The sequence below is a fragment of the Carcharodon carcharias genome, chromosome 12, assembly GCF_017639515.1.
Source record: "Carcharodon carcharias isolate sCarCar2 chromosome 12, sCarCar2.pri, whole genome shotgun sequence".
Lineage (NCBI taxonomy): Eukaryota > Metazoa > Chordata > Chondrichthyes > Lamniformes > Lamnidae > Carcharodon > Carcharodon carcharias.
This window is the reverse complement of record NC_054478.1, coordinates 40,573,315-40,596,205: the sequence shown is the minus strand read 5'-3', so window position 1 is coordinate 40,596,205 and position 22,891 is coordinate 40,573,315. Positions and strand designations below refer to the sequence as shown.

Sequence of the window (22,891 nt, the reverse complement as noted above, 5' to 3'; positions counted from 1 at the left end):
CATCCACGGGCAGGACGAGACTACCACAATTAAATAAAGAATAAATATAAACTTTTGGGCAGAATTTTTATTCTGTTAATGTTATTGTGAGTGAGTCCCATGTTGGGTCGTTTATTTCAGGTTTTAAAACTCTATTTTTGAGTTTAAAATTCTTCAGCTCTTTAGGGAGCTTTAAGTACATGTTCCCCCGCGCATGCGCAGACTTCTGCGCTCACAGTCCTCCCACCTCCTGAGGTTCTCAGCGTGCGTTTCACGTTGGCTGGCCGTTAATTGGCCAGCCAGCGTGAAATAACGGTTGAGAGCCGATCGCAGGGAGCGGAGCATTTCCCGGCCACTCTCGGGCCCACCTCACAATCCGAAAATCCTGCTTAATGTTTCAGATTGATGACTTTTGAAAGGTCATCAACCTGAAACATTGGGCCGGATTTCCGTGGAGTTGCGCCATCTCTGGAGGCTTTTAAAAATGCTGGGGAGCCCATACGTAGAAGTCCTGCCCCATTTCCAACAGGTCCAATTTTTGCTGGTAACAGAAAGAGGGCAAGACATGAATCACACAGGCAGGAAACCTGAACTCAGCATTTGAAACTAGCACTGTGTTAAAAACAGACCCCATTTTTGCTGCTCCAAGGGCCTTAACCCACAACGTGGGAGGCATGAATTTATGAAAGAAGAGCAGATAAGGTCTGTTTAGGTGTTATGATCTGAAGTTATTTAAATCCTCAGCCCTTTAGAAAATGAAACAGGCTGTCGCTGTCAGTTAGGGTAAAATGACACCTGCTGCTGGAGTACATTGATCGATGGGCCATCTGGTATAGCTTAGAAAAAAACATTCGCCATCAATACCTGCAGTTTCAACAGGCTTCATTGTAAACATTCCCCAAAGGCAGTTATTACAGCTGAGCCCATTATGAATGGGCTACTTTTCAAAAGTTCCAAACCCACTTATCTCAGCAGAGAAGCTAAGTTCACATTTTGGTTGAGAGTTTTAATAGGCTATTAAAGGATGAGCGATCTTTGATGTGGTTAGTGAACAGAAGTTTGTTTTTACAATAGATTTGCCACTTGAGGAGATTTAAAATTTTTGAATGGCCTCATGAATGAGAGCTTTTTTCAGTGTCAAGTGTGTGTGAGTGAGAGCTTTCTTAGCTTGTTGGAAGTTTGTTTTCAATATCACATGGCTGCTGAAGTCTCTGCATACTGGACACTGTGAGGGTGGGGCATAGGAGATATGAAGGTTGAGGAGGTGGCATAGAGTGGATGAGGGGGCATTGAATTGGTTTGGAGTATGAAAGGGATACAGAAAGTGTGAGGGGAATGTTTCCATGGACATGGGTCTGCCGAGTTAGGAGATTTCCCGACTCGATGGTGAAAATCCAGCCCACTAACTCTATTTCTCTCTCTAAAAGATGTTGCTGGATAGCAAATAGAAGCAGGTAATGTTGACTGATTTTCCATTCTAACCGACAAGTGACAATGATTGCAGGACTCCAACTGATGCCTTCGTAGAGATCAGCAACAGAGCAGACTGTAGAATTTATTTGGGAGCTTTCCTGGACGCATAGCTCAATTATTCAAGATAAGATCACTAAACCATTGTGGGAGCTTTGTAACAAGTTTCTTATTTTGAAAAAGAAGAATTGCCACATTACCCATTTTCTACTTATGGAACCTTGGGCTTTATAAATAGAGGCACAGAGTACAAAAAACAGGAAATTATGCTGATTCTAAATAAAACGCTAGTTCAGTCCTGGCTGGAGCAGGGGGCTGAGTTATACGGGGCATCAGATTCCCTGCCCCATGGCAAAAAAGTTGGGGGGAGCCCACCAAGGGGAACACCGGCTGCCTTGTAGCCATTCAGTGACCATCGAAGAACGCTTCGTCAATATTCTTGGTGTACGGGCAGCGGCCATCGCTCCCAGTGGCACTGCTGGTACTGCAGAGTGATTGGCCAATCGAGGCAGGACTTCCTGATCCAAAAGGCAGAAGACCCACCTTCAGCCTAATAGGCACCCACTACAGGGTCAAACCTGCCGGGCTACATGTTGGGTGCAGGCCTCCCCTGCTGCCAGCTAAATCTGGGCAGCAACAGGATGAGGCCCTTAAGTGGGCATTTTTAAAAGTCTTGTGACACTTCCCCGCCACTTATAAAATTGCAGTGGGGCAGGAGAGGGTGGGCTGGCTGTGGGCATGGTGCCCTATTTTATGGGGTCACCCACCTGTTTTCCTGCCCACGGGTGGCCTGTAAAATCCGACTCCATTGTGTTCAATTCTGGGCACCATGCTTTAGGAAAGACGTGAAGGTTTTGGAGAGATTTACAAAAGAGATTTACAAGAGTGGTTGTATGGAAGAGGATTTATGGTTACGTGGGTAGACCAGAGAAGCTGGGGTTGTTCTTCTCAGAGCAGAGAAGGATAACAGGAAATTTGAATGGTATTTAAAATCATGAAGAATAGCTGAAGGGTTGATAACCAGAGAGCATAGATTTAAGATAATTAGCAAAGGAACCAGAAGTGATATAAAGAAAATCTTTTTTATGCAACGAGGGGTTAGGATTTGGAATATACAACTGATAGGGTGGTAGAAACAGATTCAGTACAGGTACAATGTCTCAAAACCAGTAATCTTGGGATCGAGGCCATGCTAGATTTCAGGTTGTGCCGGATTTCAGGGCATTGGTGGCTCAGGTCAAGCCGATCTGCCGGAGTCAAGGGTCACTCGGAGAGTGGGAATAGGCCAGCGTACAAGCGGCAAAGGGGATAACTAGTCAGGAGCCAAACCATGCCAATGCAGCGCCTAGCTGTATTGTCTAGATAATTTTTTTTATTTTACTCAATTCAAATTGATGCATGACACATTCTAAAAATGTTCAGTTTACAGAAACTCCGATTTTTAGATTTGAGACACTGTACAGTAGTAGCTTTCAGAGGGCAACTGGATTAATACTTAAAGGAGAAAAAATTGTATTGATATGGGAAAAGAGTGGGGGTGAGTGAGACCAACTGGATGGCTCTTTAAAAGAGCCTTTTTAGATTCAGTGGGTCAAATGGCCTCCTCCTGAACTGTACTATTCTATGATTCTGTGTGACTGAAGCATCTTTTCTTAAAATAGCATTACACCCTGCATAGCTCTATTCCTATTCTAAACTGTACTATGATACATTATATGACAAAACATGGGTAATCATAGAAATAAATTGCAAAACATATAATTAAACTACCAAAATGTTGCCAAAATGAGTGCATTGCCATATTGTGCTGCCTAATCCTTAAAGCATCATAACACTGGGTGAAACTGATTATTTATTTCATTGTACAATTACCCATGCTGTTTATCTGTAAACGATTGTTTTGATTTTTTCTTCCTTCTTAGTTGTGATGACATTACCATAATCAACCAACACTAAATGTGCAATCTAACCATGGGTGCTACATTGTGTAACTGTATATAAGCTGTTGCAAATGGTAGCATGGAGCTTCCTGCGTCAGGAGGGAGATGGTCTGTTTCAGTTGTGTGGGGGTGCTAAAGGAAACTTAATTCAGATTTCACCAACTTTATTAGTAAAATGCAGCAGGATATCATGTGCTATCATAATTGGGAATAACTTTGTCACAAAAATGAAATTAAACAGAGAAAAAGTCTGTACTGAACTCATAAATGTTAAAACATTAAACCTATCAGAATTACTAAACTAACCAGAAAATGGCCCTTTGTACTGAGTGTTTTAACACATAAAAGGGGCGAGGTTACATTTGGGAAAATAGGACAGGAATGGACCAGTCATTCCTTGAACCTTTATCCCCATTCAACTAAATAATTTTTGGGGAGAGAGTTCCAGATCTCCACTATCATTTGAAGATGTGCTTCCTGTCATTACCTCTGAATGGCCTTGCTCCAATTTTAAGGTTGGACCCCTTGTTCTGGACTCTTCCACCAGAGAAAATAGTTGCTCCCCATCTAGGCTATCAACTCCTTTATTCATTTTGAATACCTCTATAAGAACACCCCTTAATTTTTTGCATTCAAGGAAGTATAAGCCTAGCCTATGCAACCTGTCCTCATAAGTTAAGCTTTTTAGCTCAGGTATCTTTCTGGTGTCAAAATAAACTTCTTTAAATAACCTACAAAAATGTTATGATGACCCATGGCAGCTGTATATCTTGCAAGCTTCTCTCCTAACCACATCCATCAGATTCAGAACATAGGGGACTTTTAAAATGAAGGCAGCTGTGTCCTCACCTGGAATGTCATAACAGCAGTACCTATCACATTGGGCTGGATTTTCATCTACGAGGAGGTAGTGGGAGACGACATAAGGTGCCTGCAGAGGTAGGAGTTTTGCTCCTGGGCGGGTGGCAGAAGCTAACTGAGATTGGGCCGGCTGCCCCAGGAAAGAGTTCGGAGGGAGCCACAGGGGTTGCCAGGTGCCAAGTTGGTCTGTTTAAAAAGCACACCTTTACATTCTGGGACTTTGTCCCAGTTATAATTAAATCGATAAAACAGCACCTCCAGCCCTCACCCCTCCTCATCGCCACACACTCCCCATGACCCCTCCATGCCAATCTATGCCCCCCTACCTATCTTCCATGGCTCCTCATATTGTCCATGCCAACCTATGCCCCCACATCTCCCATGGCTTCTCTGGGTTCTTAGTCATTATGGTTTCTTGGCTGGGAGCCCAGATATCCATTAGACGGTTGAAACAGCTGCACTCCATGAAAGAAATTGATTGATTGACAGCTCTTGCTCTGTGATCTATTCTGACAATTGCATAATGTTTATTTACACAAGATAAAGAGATTTCAAGTGATAGAAGTTTCTGTTACTGATGCTTTAAAGGGTCTGGACGACTGGCATATTTATAAGGCTGTGGTAGAAGCAATTTTTATGAATGAATGACTTTCTTAAAAGATTTTTCACACATGCTATTGTTATTATAGCGTTCAGTGGTTCTGCATAGAGTGCATACTGGGTCAATGGGCATGGAAGTGTCATAGGTTGGTATGGAAGGGATGAGGGGCCATGGAGGTGTGTGGAGGGGCATGGGTTGACAAGGGGGCATGGGTAAGACCTATTGAACTTCTCTTTCAAAGGGTCTCTTCACCCAGACTATATTTCACAGCACCTGAGGGACCGTGAACAATGAGTCTCTGAAAAGCTGGCCCAACTTCACGAAAATTGCGAAAGGCTAGGAGATGCTTATCTCCACAATGGAATCAGCCAGGTCGGGAGTGCAGGGTGCAGGCTCACAACCTGTACCAGCCCGAACTCTTATCGCATGCTGGTGGAAATTGGGAGCGTCGGGTATCCCGGAATTGGGTCCGGCCACCATTTTTAAAAGTCCGCAGAGTCTCCTCAGTTCTGCAAAAATCCAGTCTATTATGTCTCATTTAGTCCCAGCAATAAAGTGGTTAAACCTTAAAAAGAAAACTCAAACCCAGCGAATGTTAGCTCTCAATATGTCACCTTTTAAGCAACTCTGAGTGCTGCTTAAAATTCTGGGTGGAATCGTCCCAGATTTGCACTAAGTGCAGTAGCAGGCGGGTAAAATAACGTTTACTCGCCAGCCGCAATGGTGGGTTTTCACACCATGTTGTCCCAAAACCACCACGTTACTTATGCATTCCTGGGAAACACGTCATTTCCATGGTGGGCGGGCTCTCATTCGCTCACCACGCCATCACCTTGCCACTTCAGCACGCTGGGCACCTTTTTAAAGTCCAGCTACGCGCACACATCTCAGTGTGCCCATGACTGCTGCAGGAAAGATGTCCAAAAAAGGCAGAAAGACTGCAGCCCCCAGCTTTCACGATGTGTCACTGGAACGCCTTTTGGATGGCGTGGAGGGTGGAGGTCTGCCACGATGTCCTCTACCCCCAATCTGGCCGCAGATGAGCAGTGGCAGGACCAAACAGGCTTGGGAGGCAGTGCCAACTGTGGTCAAAAGAGGACAGCCACCCAATGTCACAAAAGGATGAATGATCTCCTCCGTTTTTCCAGCGTAAGTCACTCTTCTCACACTCTGAACTCTCACACTCACAAACCCATCACACATTCACAGGGATCTCACTCACTGACAGTTCAAGGGATATCACCATTCACTTTCTCACACACACCTCCACTGTCCTCATCCCGTCCATGGGACCACTCACCACCCACACATGCCAGGCATACTTATCATCTGGCCTGGCAGGCATCCTGCTTCCGCTCTCTCCATCTCTATTCATGCAGGACAAGCTGGTGTACAACAAGAGGGAGAGGTTGCACACCACGGGAGGAATGCCTGAAATCAAGGTTCTCAGGGGCTTTGAAAACAGAGCCAACCAGCTGGCCGGCAATGATCTGGACTGGTCCCGTGCTGACGGTGAGGTCAGCGGTGCTCTATCAAGTGAGGGTCCAGCAGTGCAACGTCCAACAGACATAATGGATGCCATGCCGTGAGTGATGTGCCCTCTTTCACAGGCCACCACCATGCACTAATTATCTCCCTGGCTTCTGCAGGCACATCTGGGAAACAGCCGACAGAGTCCATGATCCAGGGCCTCCAATCAAGCCCCGAAGAAACCTCTGAAGAGGAATCTGAAGGCACCCTCCTTGAAATCCCGTCACAGCGCTCGCCAACACCTTCCACCAGCGCAGAGAGACGCACTTGTTGGGACCTAGCTTTAGAATAGCCTCGGGATCACAATCTGCTCAGCACATCGCACTGTCTGATCCACAGCAGGCGGTGGTATGGACTTCCAGGTATCTGGCATTCAAAGGACTGCTGGAGGCCAGAAATTTGCTGAGTCCGAGTTAGATGACGAGCCTCTAGACTTGGTCGTGTCATAGTTGTTGGAGCTGCAAAGACAAGCTCGGGAACATCAGGAAGGGATGTCCACTGCCCTCCTCACATTGCAAGGCATGGTGGAGGAGTCCGTCCGCCTTCAGGCTGAGGTGATAGCGCTGGCATGCCAATGCGCCAAGGTCAACACTGATAGGATGGTGGGCGTCATGGAAACTTTGGTCCAGGACATCGCTCCTGCACTGCTATGCAGGCTGAACTCCATCGCTGATGCCATAGTTGGCCTCCAACAGTGTGTACGTAAGATGGGTGGCGGGTGCAATCTCACTTCAGCCACTTCTCCTCAAGAAGTCAGCCTGGGGCCCTTTGGCACCCTTAGGAAGCAGGATCAGCAGGTATTATCCCCCACCCCCCTCCCCCTCGGGGTCATCCATTCATAAGAACATAAGAAATAGGAGCAAGAGTAGGCCATTCGGCCCCTTAAGCCTGCCCCGCCATTCAATAAGATCATGGCTAATCTGTCCCAGGCCTCAACTCCTCTTTTGTGGCAGCTCCTCTTAGCCCTCAACTCCCTGATATTTTAAAAATCAATCTACCTCCTCTTTAGGTAACTCCGGGAGTGTCTGGCCCATTTGAATCTCCTCTTCCTGTGACCTTAGCAGCTCCAGCTCCACAGTCAAAAGAGGGTGCCACTGCTATAGTGCAGGACCCCGAAAGCAGGCTGGGGCCTCCCAGGTCTCGGCCCTCTAAAGGACACCCGCCAAGATCAGCACAGGCAGGGCGCAGTCGTCAGCAGGCTGCCTCCACCTCCGCTGTGGATGTCCGGGGAGCACCAAGACATAGCTGAAGGGTTAGGAAAATTAAGAAGATACTGTTCACTATTGTCATTAAACTCCCAAGAATGTCTCTCCACCTATGGCTCCTTGTTCTGATGAGCAGTGTTTGTGTCACTCAGATGTGAAACTTTTCTGCACATGATAAAGGTTGATGTCTCAGTCCAGGGCCTTTTCCCTGTGCTTTGTGCAGCCTTCAGGTCAAAGTGATGGTCTGGCCTCACACTCCCTGGACACATTACTGATGCCTGCACCTCAACAGTGGTCATCATTGCTGCCAGAATGTAGTGGGTAGGTGTCACAGAGTTCCATCATTCAATCTGAGTGCTCTCAGCAATTTCAAGGTGGGGCTGCCCCCATCTCTTCAGCATCTGTGACCAGTGACACTGTGCTAGTGAAGGGCTCAGGTGCTGAAGGTGGACAAAGGATCAGATCCTTCTAAAGTTTTATGGCTGCATCTCTATGACATGATCCTGATCACAGAGCGCAAGCGAGCTGCCCTCAGCTAGACAGGAGTCAGACATCCTCAGAGGCTATGTGAAGATCTATGGAATGTTCTCACTGCATGCCGTCATCACCCTCATGCAATTGAGCAACTATTAGGGCCTCCACTGCGTTTCCACGACAGGAGCATTTTGACATAGCGTATGTGTGCTGCCATTAGCCAGACTGGAGTCAAACGTTCACAGGTGCAATGTGAGGATCTATGGGGTCTCCTCATTGCATGTCATCATCATCCTCCACAAATCTGGCAGCTATGATGGCCTCGTGAACACGCCTGCCTTGTATGGCCAGCGCGAGGGCATCAGCTCCATCATCGCTGCCTTCGAGGACCTCCTCACCGTCATCCCCGTTGGCGTCCTCCTCATTCGAAGAGATCGCCAGCTCTTACATCACCTCCTTTTCCCGTTGCAGCGCCAGGTTTTAAAGGGCGCAGCAGGCGGCGGCGATACGTGACATCCTCTATGGACTGTATTGCAGGGCTCCCCCAGACCAGTCCAGGCATTGGAACCTCATCTTCAGCATCCCAATGGTCTGCTCCACCAAGTTGCAAGTTGCAGTATGAACCCTATTATAACTTCACTCTGCTGCAGTCTGAGGCTGCCGCACGGATGTCATCAGCCACGTCCTCTGCGGGTAGCCCTTGTCCCTGAGGAGCCATCCCTGCAGCTTCTGTGGACCCTGGAATACGTCAGGGATCCGTGACCGACTGAGAGTGTAGGAGTCGTGCACACTCCCTGGAAATCATGCACAGATCTGCAAGATGTGTTTCTGGCGGTTGGACATGGCGGTTACATACCTGCTGCACATCCAGCAAATGGAAGCCTTTGCAGCTGATGTTGTTGGCTGCTTGTTGTGATGGAGACCTGAGCACCACGTGAGTGCAGTCGATGGCACCCTGCACCCGTGCGAAATCCAAGCTCTGGGCAACTCCAATCACTCTTGCATCCTGGCTCTCCTGGTCCCAGGTGAAATGCACAAAGTTGTGTGCCCTTGCGAAGATGACATCCGTGACCTCACGGATGCATTTGTGGGTGGAGGCTTCTGATATCCCACAGAGGTCAGGTATGGAGCCCTGAAAGGAGCCACTGACATAGAAATTGAGCACCGCTGTCACTTTCATAGCCATTGGCAGTGGATGCCCTCCATGTCCCCATGGCACCAAATTCTACAGGTGGTGGCAGATATGACCAACCAGTTCCCTAGACATGCACAGTCTTCGGCGACTCTGGTACTCGGTCACCTGCAGGAATGAAAGGCGGCATCTATAGACGCTGGGTGTCACTAAGCGCCGACCATTGACGGCTCGCTGTGGCTCTTCAGCTGCATGTGCTGGAACCCTAGCCGCCCCTTCTTCCTGGGGGTGCTGCTCCTCCTTCTGCAGCCAGATGCCTCAGTTGCTCTCTCCTCCGTCGTCTTCGCTCGCTGTACGCCATGAGGCATATAGCTAGTTCACTAGGCTCCATGATCCTGCAGAATGAAAGAGAGAGACATGTGGGTTAACATGGGTGTATTAAGAACGTGTCCTGGTTAAGTGTGAAGGTCCCTTAACACATCGCAGAATGTGCTGATCACCACTTGAATGGTTGCCTGAAACCCCATCCACCTCTGCTCCACTCCAAACGACCGAATGGTGGTAGCTTTGCCCATTGCACCACACATTGTGCTCTCAGCTCAGCACAGGCATTCTCCTAACCTGTGCAACAAGGCAGCACTGTTAGCTTGAACCATGGGGGAGGCTGGTCCAAACCGGGATGCTGACATTTCAAGGGGCTGTGACCAATGTCTGCTCCATGGCGTTTGTACGACATGCGCCGTTGTCCAACTGTTCTGTAGTCCACTAAAATGCTCATTACCTTGCAGTCAGTGCTCAAGGGGTGAAAAGCTCCGGAACAGTTAGTGGCCCTTTGATGCCTCTGCATTGCTTGAGTGGGCAGATAAGCGGCCACTTATTTAGGGGCACCTGATATAAAGTGACCATTCCTCTGCAACTGAGACAGTTCAGACACAGCCATTGATATGACTGGAGTCAGGCTTCTCGTTTATCTGCTCACTCAAGCAATGCAGAGACATCAAAGGCAGATGCTTACAATGAGGTTCCCAATGTTCAGTAGTGGAAAATGCAGCCCACTATCAGCGGGGCTGAGCAGATGATCGCAAACTGGATTCGCGCTGTTGTGAAAGTAATCACACCATATTGTCCACTCACGCCACTGAACATGCCCGAAGCTGGCGGGCATGGAAAAACCCGGCTTCTGTTCCCATTCCTATCAGGCACCGCTTGTAATTGTAACACATTACTTATATCAGCTGGTATATCAAAATGCATTGTAATAATGTTTCAAATATGACTCTGCTTAGGGACAGTGCAGTCAAATCTCATTAACACATATAGTGTTCTAATAACATAAAAATACTTGTTAGACGAGAGGTTTTGTTCTATTCAATGTACTTCCACTGAACAACTTCAGAAGGACATTTACCCCTGATAACAAGTATAAAATATTAAGGTCCATCAAAATTCACATTAATGAGACTTGACTATAAATGTGGATTCTTGATTATTTAATTATAAGCATATTTTTTTAATGAAATCAGACAACTGCAAATCTATCACATTTTTTTCAGAAAAAACATGTTTGTATTATATCTTTTTGACTGTGGACTTTGCTCTTCTGTGCTAGCTAAGCTCTAATTACTTGTCAACTCTTTTACTAAGCTGGTTTTGTGTTTTGGAGTAGAGTTTCCAGACACTGTTGATAAACTATGATATTTTGATACTGAGATAATACAGGTTCTCAATAAGCATAATGTAACTGGGAACAATCTAGTCTTAAGTTCTAAAGCCTATGTCACATGGGCAAGAGCACTGGACAATGGGTGGTCGGATACAATGATAAAGATTGACAGCATTGGTCAAAGGCACAGCTGGAAGAGGGGCTGCACATGCAGGTTTCACAGCTGGAGCAACAAATCCACTTTCACAGGTGTGCAACACTTGTGGTTTGAAGATTCCAAGATCTGTCTCAGTGTTCGGCTTTGCATTATAGCAAACTTGAGAGTAGACTTTCTACATTACAGCACTACACCTCAATGCAATACTGTATCATAATGTGTTCATACACTGAATCTGTTACAACTGAAACTGCTAAATATTTACCAATCTGTCACATATTCATGACTGTTATGTGTTTTAATAAGATCGCAGGACCCCAAAATCACCTGACACCATCACCACCATTTAAGAGACCACTATCTCCTTTCCCTTATAGGGTTCAAATTTAAAACCCCATGGTGAAAAGTACTGACTGAGGACTAGTGCCTTGAGAGCTTTTTTTGGGATGTTGATTGGAAATTATCCTTGCAACCGTTAACAGAGGTGGCAATGATAGGATCAGGGGACAAAGTCAACAACTAGAATTTAACTCATCCTATGTAAAGCTCTTGAAGGTACTTTCTACTTATTAATTATTTTGTTGGCTCTGGTTAAAGTTTAATTAGCCAATTCCTCTTGCATCGACAAGCATGTTTTCATAATTTGCTATATATACATAGTATGAACACAAAATGACAATTCATAAGAGAACTATCTGGAAAGAAAAAAATAATAACATTGTGCAGAAGATACATAGCTGACAGAAGTGGTTTCTGTCAATAGACAACAAAGTGATTTCAGGGATAATAAATCAGCCATAGCTTAATACAATAAATTACTACGCCTGAGTCACATGTTACATTTATAAAATATGCACATTATCAACGTAATGTGTTTAAAACATATTCATGTTTTATTTCAAAGTGTCTAATTAGAGTTTAAGTATTTCATTTTGCCACATAGCTGAGTGATTAATATTCAGTTTTGCCCTTTGATGTGACCTATGGTTTTGGCTAGGACCTTGTGCTCAATCTAAGTATGCGCAGTTGAATAAGCAGGTGGCAAGTGGGCAAAAAATACAGCATGAAACAAACCAAAAAGGAGAGACTGGATGAATTCCTCATACAGGTAAAATGGCTGTAATGGGTTGCAAGGCAATATTCACTACCATTTCATTGTTTTAATGCTTTTGTCTCTGACTGCATGTATGGAAATTGCAAATGGCAACCATGCCAACAACAGTAGTATTTATAGTAACAGGGATGATGGGAGCGTTAGGGACAACCCCTCAACTGCTGTATAAAAAGTAAATAACTTTATTATACCTTAAACTCTACTGCCAAGTTAATACAGGTTGAACAGATTTGTTTGACTCTATTGAAAAGCACTGCTAAGTGTCACACATTTGGAATTCCTTTACCTGGGCAGATGCCACAGCCTTAGTATATGTCTCTAGATAGGGAGATATTTTTCTACCGAATGGGTTAACATTGATCGTATGTCAAGAAGGCAATAACATGACCTTTATTTTCAAGAGTGCTAAATCTATGAATCTTAATATGAAGATCTATCCCCTTGAATTCCTGTAATTTATTTGCAAATAGTTATTGAGATTCTGATCCTATATTTAATTAGCTGATAATTTTTCTTCACTGAATTATTTTACTGCAGGCAATGGCAGTCAGTCACATGTCCAGTACTAATGGTTCTGATACGTGGAATGTTATTTTTTTTAACTGAAATGCAGATTACGAGACCCAACTTGAGTTGGAACAGAAAAACGCTAATTATTGATAGCACCTTTCTTGAAATCTTTGAAATCAGGGGAATGTGATCTTATAATTATTTTTTTCCTTTTCTTAAATAAAAGAAAATGTTAATTATTAATGACAAAAAAGGAGGGTAAATAAAAGCCACATGATTAAAACATTGCTGTATTAAGGATATTTTAATTAAGTGAAAATGCTAATGTTGTTACACTAAGCAGATCAGATTAAAATGATCCTCACAGTGAGTTATTGTAACCCATATTTTATGTTACATTACCAATGACATGTAAAAAGTGATCTACAGAAGAGATACACCACAAGCCATAAATGTTACAAAAAACACTATATATAAAATTACAGACTAAAAATTCTTTTTCATATATTTTCATGCTTCATGACTTCTTTTTTTTACATTTACAAAAGGAAATAGCGTGACAGTCTTTTAATTCCAAAGAAACAGGGAAGCAGGCAAATTGATTTCTAAGGAAATCATTTCTGTCTCAAATGTTTCGGGAGATCTGCATTTCAGTTGACAGTAATTAGCATTAACTAATAAAGAACACTCACATTGCCACTCCAAAGAATTCGTGTTTTGCTGTTGAGATGACAATGTCTGCCATGCACAGAACTTTGAGGTAGTCGTCTTTACTGCTTTGGTAGCCCCAGTGCATAATAGAGGAACCCAATTCCCTTCTGGCCTCAGCAAAGATGTCTTTAATGAGAAAAAAAATATTCAACAATTCAATATGGTGCAAAATTAACTCGTATGTCAGCTTTGCCTCGTCTGAAGTTCAGGTTAATTAGCTTCTGCTTATTTTATAGAATTTCTTCGAGTTGTTTGCTTGTATAATCAAGGCAAGGAAGCAGAACCAAATGCTGAGGTGCAAAAGCTGACAGAAGCAAGGCCCGCCTCAACATCCTCCCCCTATGAAAAGCCAACTGTCTGCTTCATAAAACTCGCTTAGCAGACAGTGAAACAAAATGGACTGTAAAGTTCGTTAAATGAAAATATTAAAAAAGAATTAAGCTAATGGAGATAAAATTAAAAGAAATGAGGCAACAAAAACATCACACCAAAAATGGCATCACTGTGACAGCTAAGTTTCCTAATGACGGACTGCATTCGGAAAAATTAAATGGCATTCCATGCTTAGATTTCTTTGGAAAGTAATGATCCATGAATGATGCTCACTCCAGGCATTTAGAAGTGGAAAAAAATGCTCAACAACAACAAAGAGGGTTCTGAGACTGACAGAGGCTTTTATAACACTGAAGGTGCTAGGTTTTTTTGGTGGAGGGAGGTGGAGATATGGAAGGAAAACTTTTATTCCCGACAGAAGCAATACCTGGCACATCCATAAAGGTTTCGCCAAGTACAGACACTTTAAAAGTTAGTCCTTTTTCCTTCAGCTTCAGTAATGTCTTGAAGAAGACCTCAGGGTTCTTGTCATGCTCCCTTGAGACAAAACAAAGTTTAGACTCATGAGTGGGTTTTACAAGTTAAATCGGTGGTGCATGCTTAGTAAGTCATGACAAACAATAATTTGAGCCATAGAGTTAAAGCTGCCCATTCAGGTTCAAGTCCCTTCTTTGGTACACTAGACAGAAAACTATGATTTCTATTTTTCACCTTTTAAAAGGACAGTCACTAGACTCAGTTAACAAGAATTATACTTAATGTTTTGTATGCATTTGTGCTGATTTTATATATACGTATATATATATATATATATACACACAATATGTTATAGATATATTTACACACTTGTTTTAATATTAGGTACTCACACCACATTGGGATGATTGGCTGAAAAAAGTTATGAGTTTGACACTGTGAGGGAGAGAACTTAGTGCACACAGTTGAAATGACAAGATTGTTGGAGCACCCTGCACTAATGACTGCATTTTTGCTGATGTTAATTTAGCTCCCTCACACTGCGAAGCTTAGTAACTCCTCCAGCTTGGTTCCCTGATGAAATCATCAGGACTATCTGTTTAAAAAAATAATTCTCTCCCCTCCGTTGATTCCCCCCACGCCCCATAAGTAAATCATAGAAAAAAATGGATTTTAAAATTAATCATCATTTTGTATAACTTCTTTCTTCAAATATTAAAAGTAGTAATGAAATCCAATGGGTGAAATTAGTCAATGCCAAATGGGCCAATAGCATCTCAGTAGCCCACTTTACACCAAACCCAATTGTCATCGTCAATGCTCAAAAGTTTAACCCCACCTTAAAACGCCTCTTCAAAGAATTCATCAGATTACGGTGTGCACGTTTCTCTACAGCACAGTAAGAGTTCAATCAAATGTAGTACTAAAATTAACATGGAAGGTAATTCAGAAATGTTATATCAAACTGTGAATATAAAATAACCTTTCAATAGTCCAGGCCTACTTAACAACTGAACAAGAATGTCTGTTTTTAGTGACCAAAATGGTTCATGTTGACTGATACCAGTTATGAATATTTTAACATCAGCACATTCTGGCTCCAACAACTCATTTTGAATAAACATTGGTTCAAAAAGTTTACTACTTTCAATTGGAAGAATTGAGTGCAGGGAAATCTTTCCAACTTAAGAGTTTGTGGCATACATAAAATACAATAGGCCAAATAATAACATAGCAACATTACACTGACCTTTGTTCTTGTCAATTTTCTTTTTAAGAAAGAAAGACTCAATTAAAACAGTGCCCATTTTTAATTACAAATAATGGGTTTCAATAGAATTTTTACCCTTGGTGAAATTTTTATTCAAGTGCTAATTAGTGAAAGATGGATTCACAGTTTTATTGCACAGCTCTCTATCACAACATTAATCAATCCTGCAATCAGAACATATTAACTCTTTTTATTTTAGCACTTGTCCAAGACATATGAAGTTCATAGTAACCCTCAGAGTGCCATCTGCCTGGCCCCCACATCCACTGTCGATTATAAAAATCTTTTCAAACATCCTAAATCCTTAACATATCGAAACAGTGAATGCTAACTGTCATAAAAACATATCTGATAATAGGGTTTTCCAAACACAGGTTAAATTCACACTTTGCTTTCATGTGTATGGTCCTTTTTATAATTATATTTATATATATATAAAATATACAGTGTGTATATGCATTATATATTTTATACATATAGTGTATGTATGCGTGTGAGTGTGCATGTAAACACGCTTGAGAGAAAAATGCAATCATATAGTTTGGAAGGTTAAAGTCCAAATTCAATGTCTAATCTGCTTTATAAATAAAAACTAATTCTTTTGTGTGGAGCAGGAACATCACCATTTACAAGGACTGTGGATTTAGACTACAATAGCTTTTTGCTGAAGGTCAAATGTCTATGTTACGTTTTAATAATAATCTAAAGCAGCACCTCCAACTACACCATTTCTGAGGGGTTCATATTAGGCTCCTAAGGTGTGGTATTAACAGAGCTTATTTATTTTAATTTGAGAGGCTCTTATTTGTCCATTCCCTTGTGGTAAAGCTGATTTCCATGATGATTCCCTTCTTAATTTTAATACCCTTTTTACTCATCATATAGACATTAGAATTTTGCAGGAAATAATGGAACTCCCGCGCAGGAAGAAAAGACAACTGAAGGGATGATGGTAAACTAGCTTTTGCAATTAATTGGTGTACGGTAGTGCACATGTATGATAACAGAATTTTTCACCAAGGAAAGCGAGGTTAATTAATGTATGAGCTGCATTCACCAAGATGCTGAATTTAGTATTTTTCCCCCATGCTGTCTTAAGTGCCTTGATTTCCCAGTAATGACCTAGTTCTCCTAATGAGTAACATTAACCCCTGGCTGTATCTGTCCAGGACTTAATTGTCAACTGAAGCTGAAATAGAAGAGTTTGCCGATCAGCAGGTATGTGGTACATTAACACATGTCATCTCAGGTCCTAATAAATAAATCTGTTGCCATGGAAATAGTAACATCAGCAGCATTGCCTTTCCTCACTTTTTGAATGTATGTCTCTCAAGCCTCGAGTCGAAAGGGTAGGGGTGTAGTGGTAATGAGGTGGGGGGGAGGGTGGGGAGGGAAGGTGAAGAATGAAGGAGAAAATAAAAAAAATATGGAAGTAAATACCAAAAGATATCAATGCAATTTTCACAGGTCAATTTTTGAATATTGCAACATATTTTCTTTTTCATTTATCTTCTTATCCTTTTTAATTATATTTCCCCCTCTCTTCAATAACAACTTTCTGATTAAATCTAACAATTCTTTCCCCCTCCCTTTTTTTTGGTCTCTTGTATTCCTTAATTAACAAACCTGACATTAAAGTAACCAGCCAGCAAGTGCACAGAACCGGGTGGCATTTGAAGTGTTTTATCATGAAATTATCCCAACAGAGTCCATCCCGCAAGATAACATCATCATCAATACTCCATGCAAGACCCAACAGCTCAAGCACAATATTGCCTGCCATTTATCTGTTGTCAGCATAGGTTACAAACTGTAATCCTTGACTGCCTTGGAATTAGAATGTCTTTGATGTCCCCACAAGAGTTTTTGCCTGAAGGCTTTACCAATGCTCTGCAGCTCAATGTTTATTCCTCGTAATCTTCCTCTCATCTCCAGGCTACTGGTGACAGATGGTTATGTGCACACAATAGTATTAGAGTTTGATATTTTTTTGCTCTCTATACAACAAATATCTATCAGATGTGGGCCAAGAAAGCTGACATAGCTCACTTAGGTAATGGCAACAAACAGCTTGGGTTGATGTTTTTGTCATTTTTTTCCTGCTCTCTGCTTGTTTCCTTTCTAAAAATTCTCAAAGGTAAAGTATATTAACTTTGCTGGCTTTTATCAAAAAAAAGGGAAAATTACACCTTTTTATTATCACAATATTGAATGTTGATAGACTTTTTTTCATATGTTAATCTCTTTCCACATAAAATACCTCTACTTCTGATTAGATCATTGGATAAGACCACAAAATAAATAAATCATATCAAATTAAGTTCACTTGTCTGTATTTATACTGCATTTCCTGAAGCACTATTAAAATTTACTGCACCCCCATGATTTCAAAGGATGTCTTAAACATAACCTATTCTCTTAGTAACTTCTCCATCTCCACAACTATTTAAGAACATATTAATGTTATTTCTCGGACTGTTATTTGCCTGTGCTCTCTAGTTGTAGTGCTTAAAAATTTTGTGGCATAAATACAAAGTGTGGGCTAATACATTTATCATGACTCAAGATTGTAGGTACAGTTGTTATATTTCACAGCTTAGTACCATTAAAAAAGGAAAAATATCAAAATACCGACTTTTAAACAAATTACATTACAGCATGATTTGTAAACTAATTCTAGATCAATTCTTCTCCTGCTAAGGCTTTATGCTATATCGCCAGAAATGTCACATTTTGTTTCCTAAAGCCCTAGAGTCAAAGATGAAAATCCTTTTAGATACCAGCTGCTGCAGATCAGCTATGAAAGCTTCTCTAGTTTTAATGTACTGGAAGTCAAATCTGTGTAAAGAAGATTTACTTTACCGGTGTGCGTACTGTTGCTTCACCTGTAACAGTTGCTCAATGAACATCTGACCTACTGATCCCACCCTCCCCCTGCCAAAGTGTCTCTTCCAAACCGCTCATAATCTAGGATGAAGTGGATTCTAATCAGGCCACATGCAGATTAAACAGGCTAAAAGATAACTAGAACAAAACGTTCATGTTAACCACTGGAAGATTATCAGGCTGGGTTTCTCCCCACCGCCCTCCCCCTTCCACCCATTAATCCCAATTTATTTCCCTCCAACAGCATTGAAAGATGAACTTTGAGTATATACACGTGGTGATTATCTGAGCAGTAGATTCTGCTCTGTTTAGAAGAGCTTACAAGATCCGGCTTTGTCAGCGATAACATCTGGAATATGCTTCTGAAAGGCAGAGATGAACTAAATTTATAGATTACCTCAGATGTACACTACTTACCACCTGTGGGGCCAGACAATATGCAAAGGCATATGCTCGGAGGCAGCACTGCAATTTTCCTCCAAGTTCCCACCCAACATGCTGCAGGGGTTAAAGGCCATATGTTCCTTATCTTCTCCATGATAAGCATTTGTACCTTCAGTTCTCTTGAAGCAGTTCAGTTCTTCGAGTGTTTCTGATAGGTTTGATAGTCCTTCCTGATTTCTGGCATCCTGTTTTTCAGCAGAACCAGGTTCCAGACATGAAAAACTGTTTCTCATCAATCCATCATCTGCTTTACAGTTTTGCAAAGCAATCAGACTCTCTAAAGCTTTACCATCTTCAACTTCTTGAATATCAGTCATCTGCAGATTGTGGCCAAGTTTATGTACTGGCAGAAATCTGAAACAAGAGGTCAGGCTGTGACACAACTGTTACATGAAGGAGGGGAGAGGGGGTCAGGGGGAAGAATCATAAAAAAACGATATCACAAGAAACAGTGTAAAGAAGTGCAAATGGAAATTAATCTAGTGTATAAAACAAAGAAATGGTCACTAAAATCACTTAAACACTGATAAATAGTTCATTCCATTTGAAATAATTTCTAGGAAATATTTTTTAGTGTCCTAAGCAGACTCATTAGAAGCACAATGTAATTGACCTCAGTTGACCATAATCTGGGGAAAAATACGAAAATAATCACATATGTCCTCGCAAATGTTATTTTGATACTGCATCAAAACCTGTGCGCTAAAACTATTATTGTCATTTCAAAACTGCACTTAAATATTCCGCCATGATGAGTCTATAATAAAAAAGACAAGTTTAGCATTTGCTGAGCATTTTTTTCCCTAGATTGATATTCTCAGTATACATAAATGCACACCAGAATTATACCATTGTCAAGTTACACCAAGTATTATCTTCTGATAACAGTGAGAAATTCTCAACTTATGTTAGTCTGGGGCAGGATGCTGAATTGCTTTACCATTGTCAAAACCGTTAACAGTTGTTGTTAGGAGCATTGTTAATAAGAGCAACTCTGTCATGTTAATCTTTTCATTTCAGCATCTTTGTCTTTGGAGATGTAGGAGGTGCGTATTTAAAGCGCTCTGTTAAAGATTACAGTTAGGCTTGCATCCAGCAGATGAAATTCTGTAGGATAAGGGGGAACTGCATAAAATAATTTAATGAACTGGCATTTCTACTGAACTGATTATGTGGAAAAGTCTGCTTATGTTTTTTTGACCGTATTAAAGGGGTGGATTGTTATTTAAAGCACAAACTCTATTATTTGAGATGCAAAACAGTTTAGTTTGTCATATCATTCTTTTTGACATTAAAACAAACACACTTTGAGGAAATGTTTGGTTAAACTCTTAACCACATACTCACTTTTAGGATTAGACCCAACATTTTTATATTCTGGAAAAGGTTCTTATGGAAAAGTCTGTACTGTGTCATAGCTGCTACCAGACCCATTAAAAATGTGGTGCGTCTTTATTTGCAATGAGTACTTTAAAGGGCCATTCACAATCTTCCAGATTTTCAGAACTGCATTAGATGAGTATGAATGCATGCGTGTGTGAAGGAGGAGGGAAATTAAAAGGTTACACACTTTCCATTTGGAACAAACACTGGTAAAATCTTAAAATGGTTGTTATAAAACATGGCGTATCTATTAATAACAATGACTTCTGGAAATTACAGATCATTCTGTATTGCATGGGCAACTTTAAAAGCCACTACATTTTTTTCCGCAATAATTATTTTCCTTTACTTGTAAGAAAATAATTAATATAACCTGATGTAGTTAAAACATCCTTGGATAAAATATGGGCCCAGCTGAGTTTATTCAGGTCCTTCACACTTTCCTTGTTTATAGTACCAAATGGTAGATAAACCGATGGGACAGAAGGTGGATGTAGATGTTAGCTCCCATTTGTCACGATAAACAGTGTAAATGTAAACCAGTCTGAATAAATAAAACACTTTTTTTGGTGGTGTTTGTTTATCTGAATCTCTAAATGTGGCATTCCTTTCAGTACTGATGATGTCAAACTTTACAGGCATTTATAGGTTACTTTTAACTCTCCAAGTACTGTTCCAAGTACTGACTTATTTATTGCTTTTGACATTTTTTTTAAAAAGCACAAGAATGGGGAAAGAATGCAAGCACATGTATACTGATAAGCTATTTGAATTAGACAAAGCCGACATAAATGCAAAATACCATGAAAGCAATTTGAGCGGTGGTTGGGACTAAACTGCCAGAGGTGATGGCCATGGAGCTTTAGTCACCACTGCCAATTCTTTCCATCCTCTATTAACAAACCTTATTTTTATCCAAGGTAAAAGGGCCGATGCCAGACTGCAAAGTCCTTTCTCCTCAATATGAACAGCAGTTCCACCAACAGAAGAGAAAACTACTGCTTGAATTGAGTGCCTTTGAAGGAATTAATAGACTCAGGAACTCTACTATGCCAATACCACTCCACTTCATATTGTAAGCACACGTTATTAATAAATATTTAAAAAAAATAAAAATATATAAACTATCAAAAAGACATTAAGCAAATGCTAACAGTTAAATGTCCTAGGCTATGAATGATAACTACAGCTCTCCATAGGCTTCCCTTTTCCTTGCTTCTTCATGAGGTCAAAATGTAGAGAAACCACTCTTCGTCTCTCCCAAGGTAGCTTTCTTGATTGTTAAAGGTGCAGATGACTTAAGGACCAATTTTCAAGATTTTCCAGTTTATATAGAATTTACAACATGCAAAAAATGTATTAACTAACATTAATGATGTATAATCAACAGGTAACAAAATACATATTTTCTATGTGCTCGCAAATGTAATCTGCTAATCACATGGAAATTCTCAATACACATCGCAGTAATCTTCTCGTATTCAGAAATGGATCTGTTATCGAGTTGCCATATGGATGCAGCAATATTGTCTTCTTAAAAATTTTTCAAGAACACTGTCTGAATGACTGATGTAATGCCATTCATCAGCACTACATATTTGCGCTACTCAACAGGAAGAGTGCAATTTTTATCCATGGAGGAATGTTAAGAGTATTGTCAAAATTTCCACATTGCAACTCATCATTTGCTGCACATAAACAGGGGCAGAATCAAGCGATCAAAATAGTGACAGTGATGTAATTCTGCTGTGATTTTCTAACAGTTCAAATATTCTAAGTTGGATTGCTGTGTATATGATGGAATTTAAGGTTTGTAGCCAAAATTTTAAAATGTTCTTTGCCCTTGAATAAATTACAAATGATTCCCTCCTAGATTTTTTTAAAAAGTGCATGGCGATTAGAAGGTCAATGTATTGAAAGTATTAAAAAAAATTGATATATGATTAGTTTATCCAAGAGCCATTGATTTTAATTTGCAAATATTTGGCCTCAACATCAGAACATTGCTTTCAGCCCTCAAGGAACCTTTAAAACAGGGGTTCCTAAACCATGGGCCGCAACCCCCAGTGGGGTCACAAGTCGAACAATTAGGGCCACGAGTTCCAAGGCAACAATTGTGGCTGTGGGGCGGAGAGTCAGATTTGACACCCTGGGATCAGGTGCGAGGCCCCTTTAAATGTGCGTGATTTTTTTTGCCTGTGGTCTAATCTAATGTGCGCTGAGATCCGATTGCTGACACTGACAGAACCTGCAAAATGTTAGGTGTCTTAGTTATTTTTAGTGCCTGTATCCCTGCTGTTGGAACCCCCATCCTGCTCAACAACTTTCCCTTCACTCCCCTGCCCTCTGCAAATTTTCACTCTGGGGGTCACACCAAGTGTGAAGCAGAAAAAGGAGTCACAGCAGAAAAGAAGTTTGGAAAGCACTGATTTAAAAGCTATAGAAATACTTCTTTTGCAGAAACTAATACATTACTGTTAAGTATCCTGCTCTTGTGGAAATGTATGTCTTCAGTAAGTTACATGCTGTATCAATAGCTATTGTTTCTCTAATTGCATTATTGCAGATTTTTGTTTGTCTGGAGCACAGTAGGACACGGTGATATTACAATCCTGCAATTTTGTTGATTTAAGCAACCTGGCCTCTCAAATCTAAACCATGGCTACGAGCTATTAATTACCAAATAGCCAGAACAAGATGCTTTACAGCTTTAGTAAGGTGAAAAACAAAGTTTAACTCAGTGTAATGCCA

General features: G+C 41.3%; 1 protein-coding gene across 14 annotated transcripts in view; it reads right to left on the bottom strand.

The window, feature by feature from the left end:
• gtdc1 (glycosyltransferase-like domain containing 1) overlaps positions 1-22,891 on the bottom strand; it is a 426,961-nt gene that overhangs the window by 119,965 nt on the left and 284,105 nt on the right. For all 14 annotated transcript variants that reach the window (XR_005944629.1, XR_005944631.1, XR_005944632.1 and 11 more), the window contains 3 exons: positions 18,731-19,111; positions 14,108-14,217; positions 13,329-13,473 (listed from right to left, as the gene is read on the bottom strand). Coding sequence is in view for 10 of the 14 variants with exons in the window: in XM_041201712.1 (XP_041057646.1) it covers positions 13,329-13,473; positions 14,108-14,217; positions 18,731-19,111 (636 nt within the window). In the remaining 4 variants the exon portion in view is untranslated. The remainder of the gene's footprint in view (positions 1-13,328; positions 13,474-14,107; positions 14,218-18,730; positions 19,112-22,891) is intronic.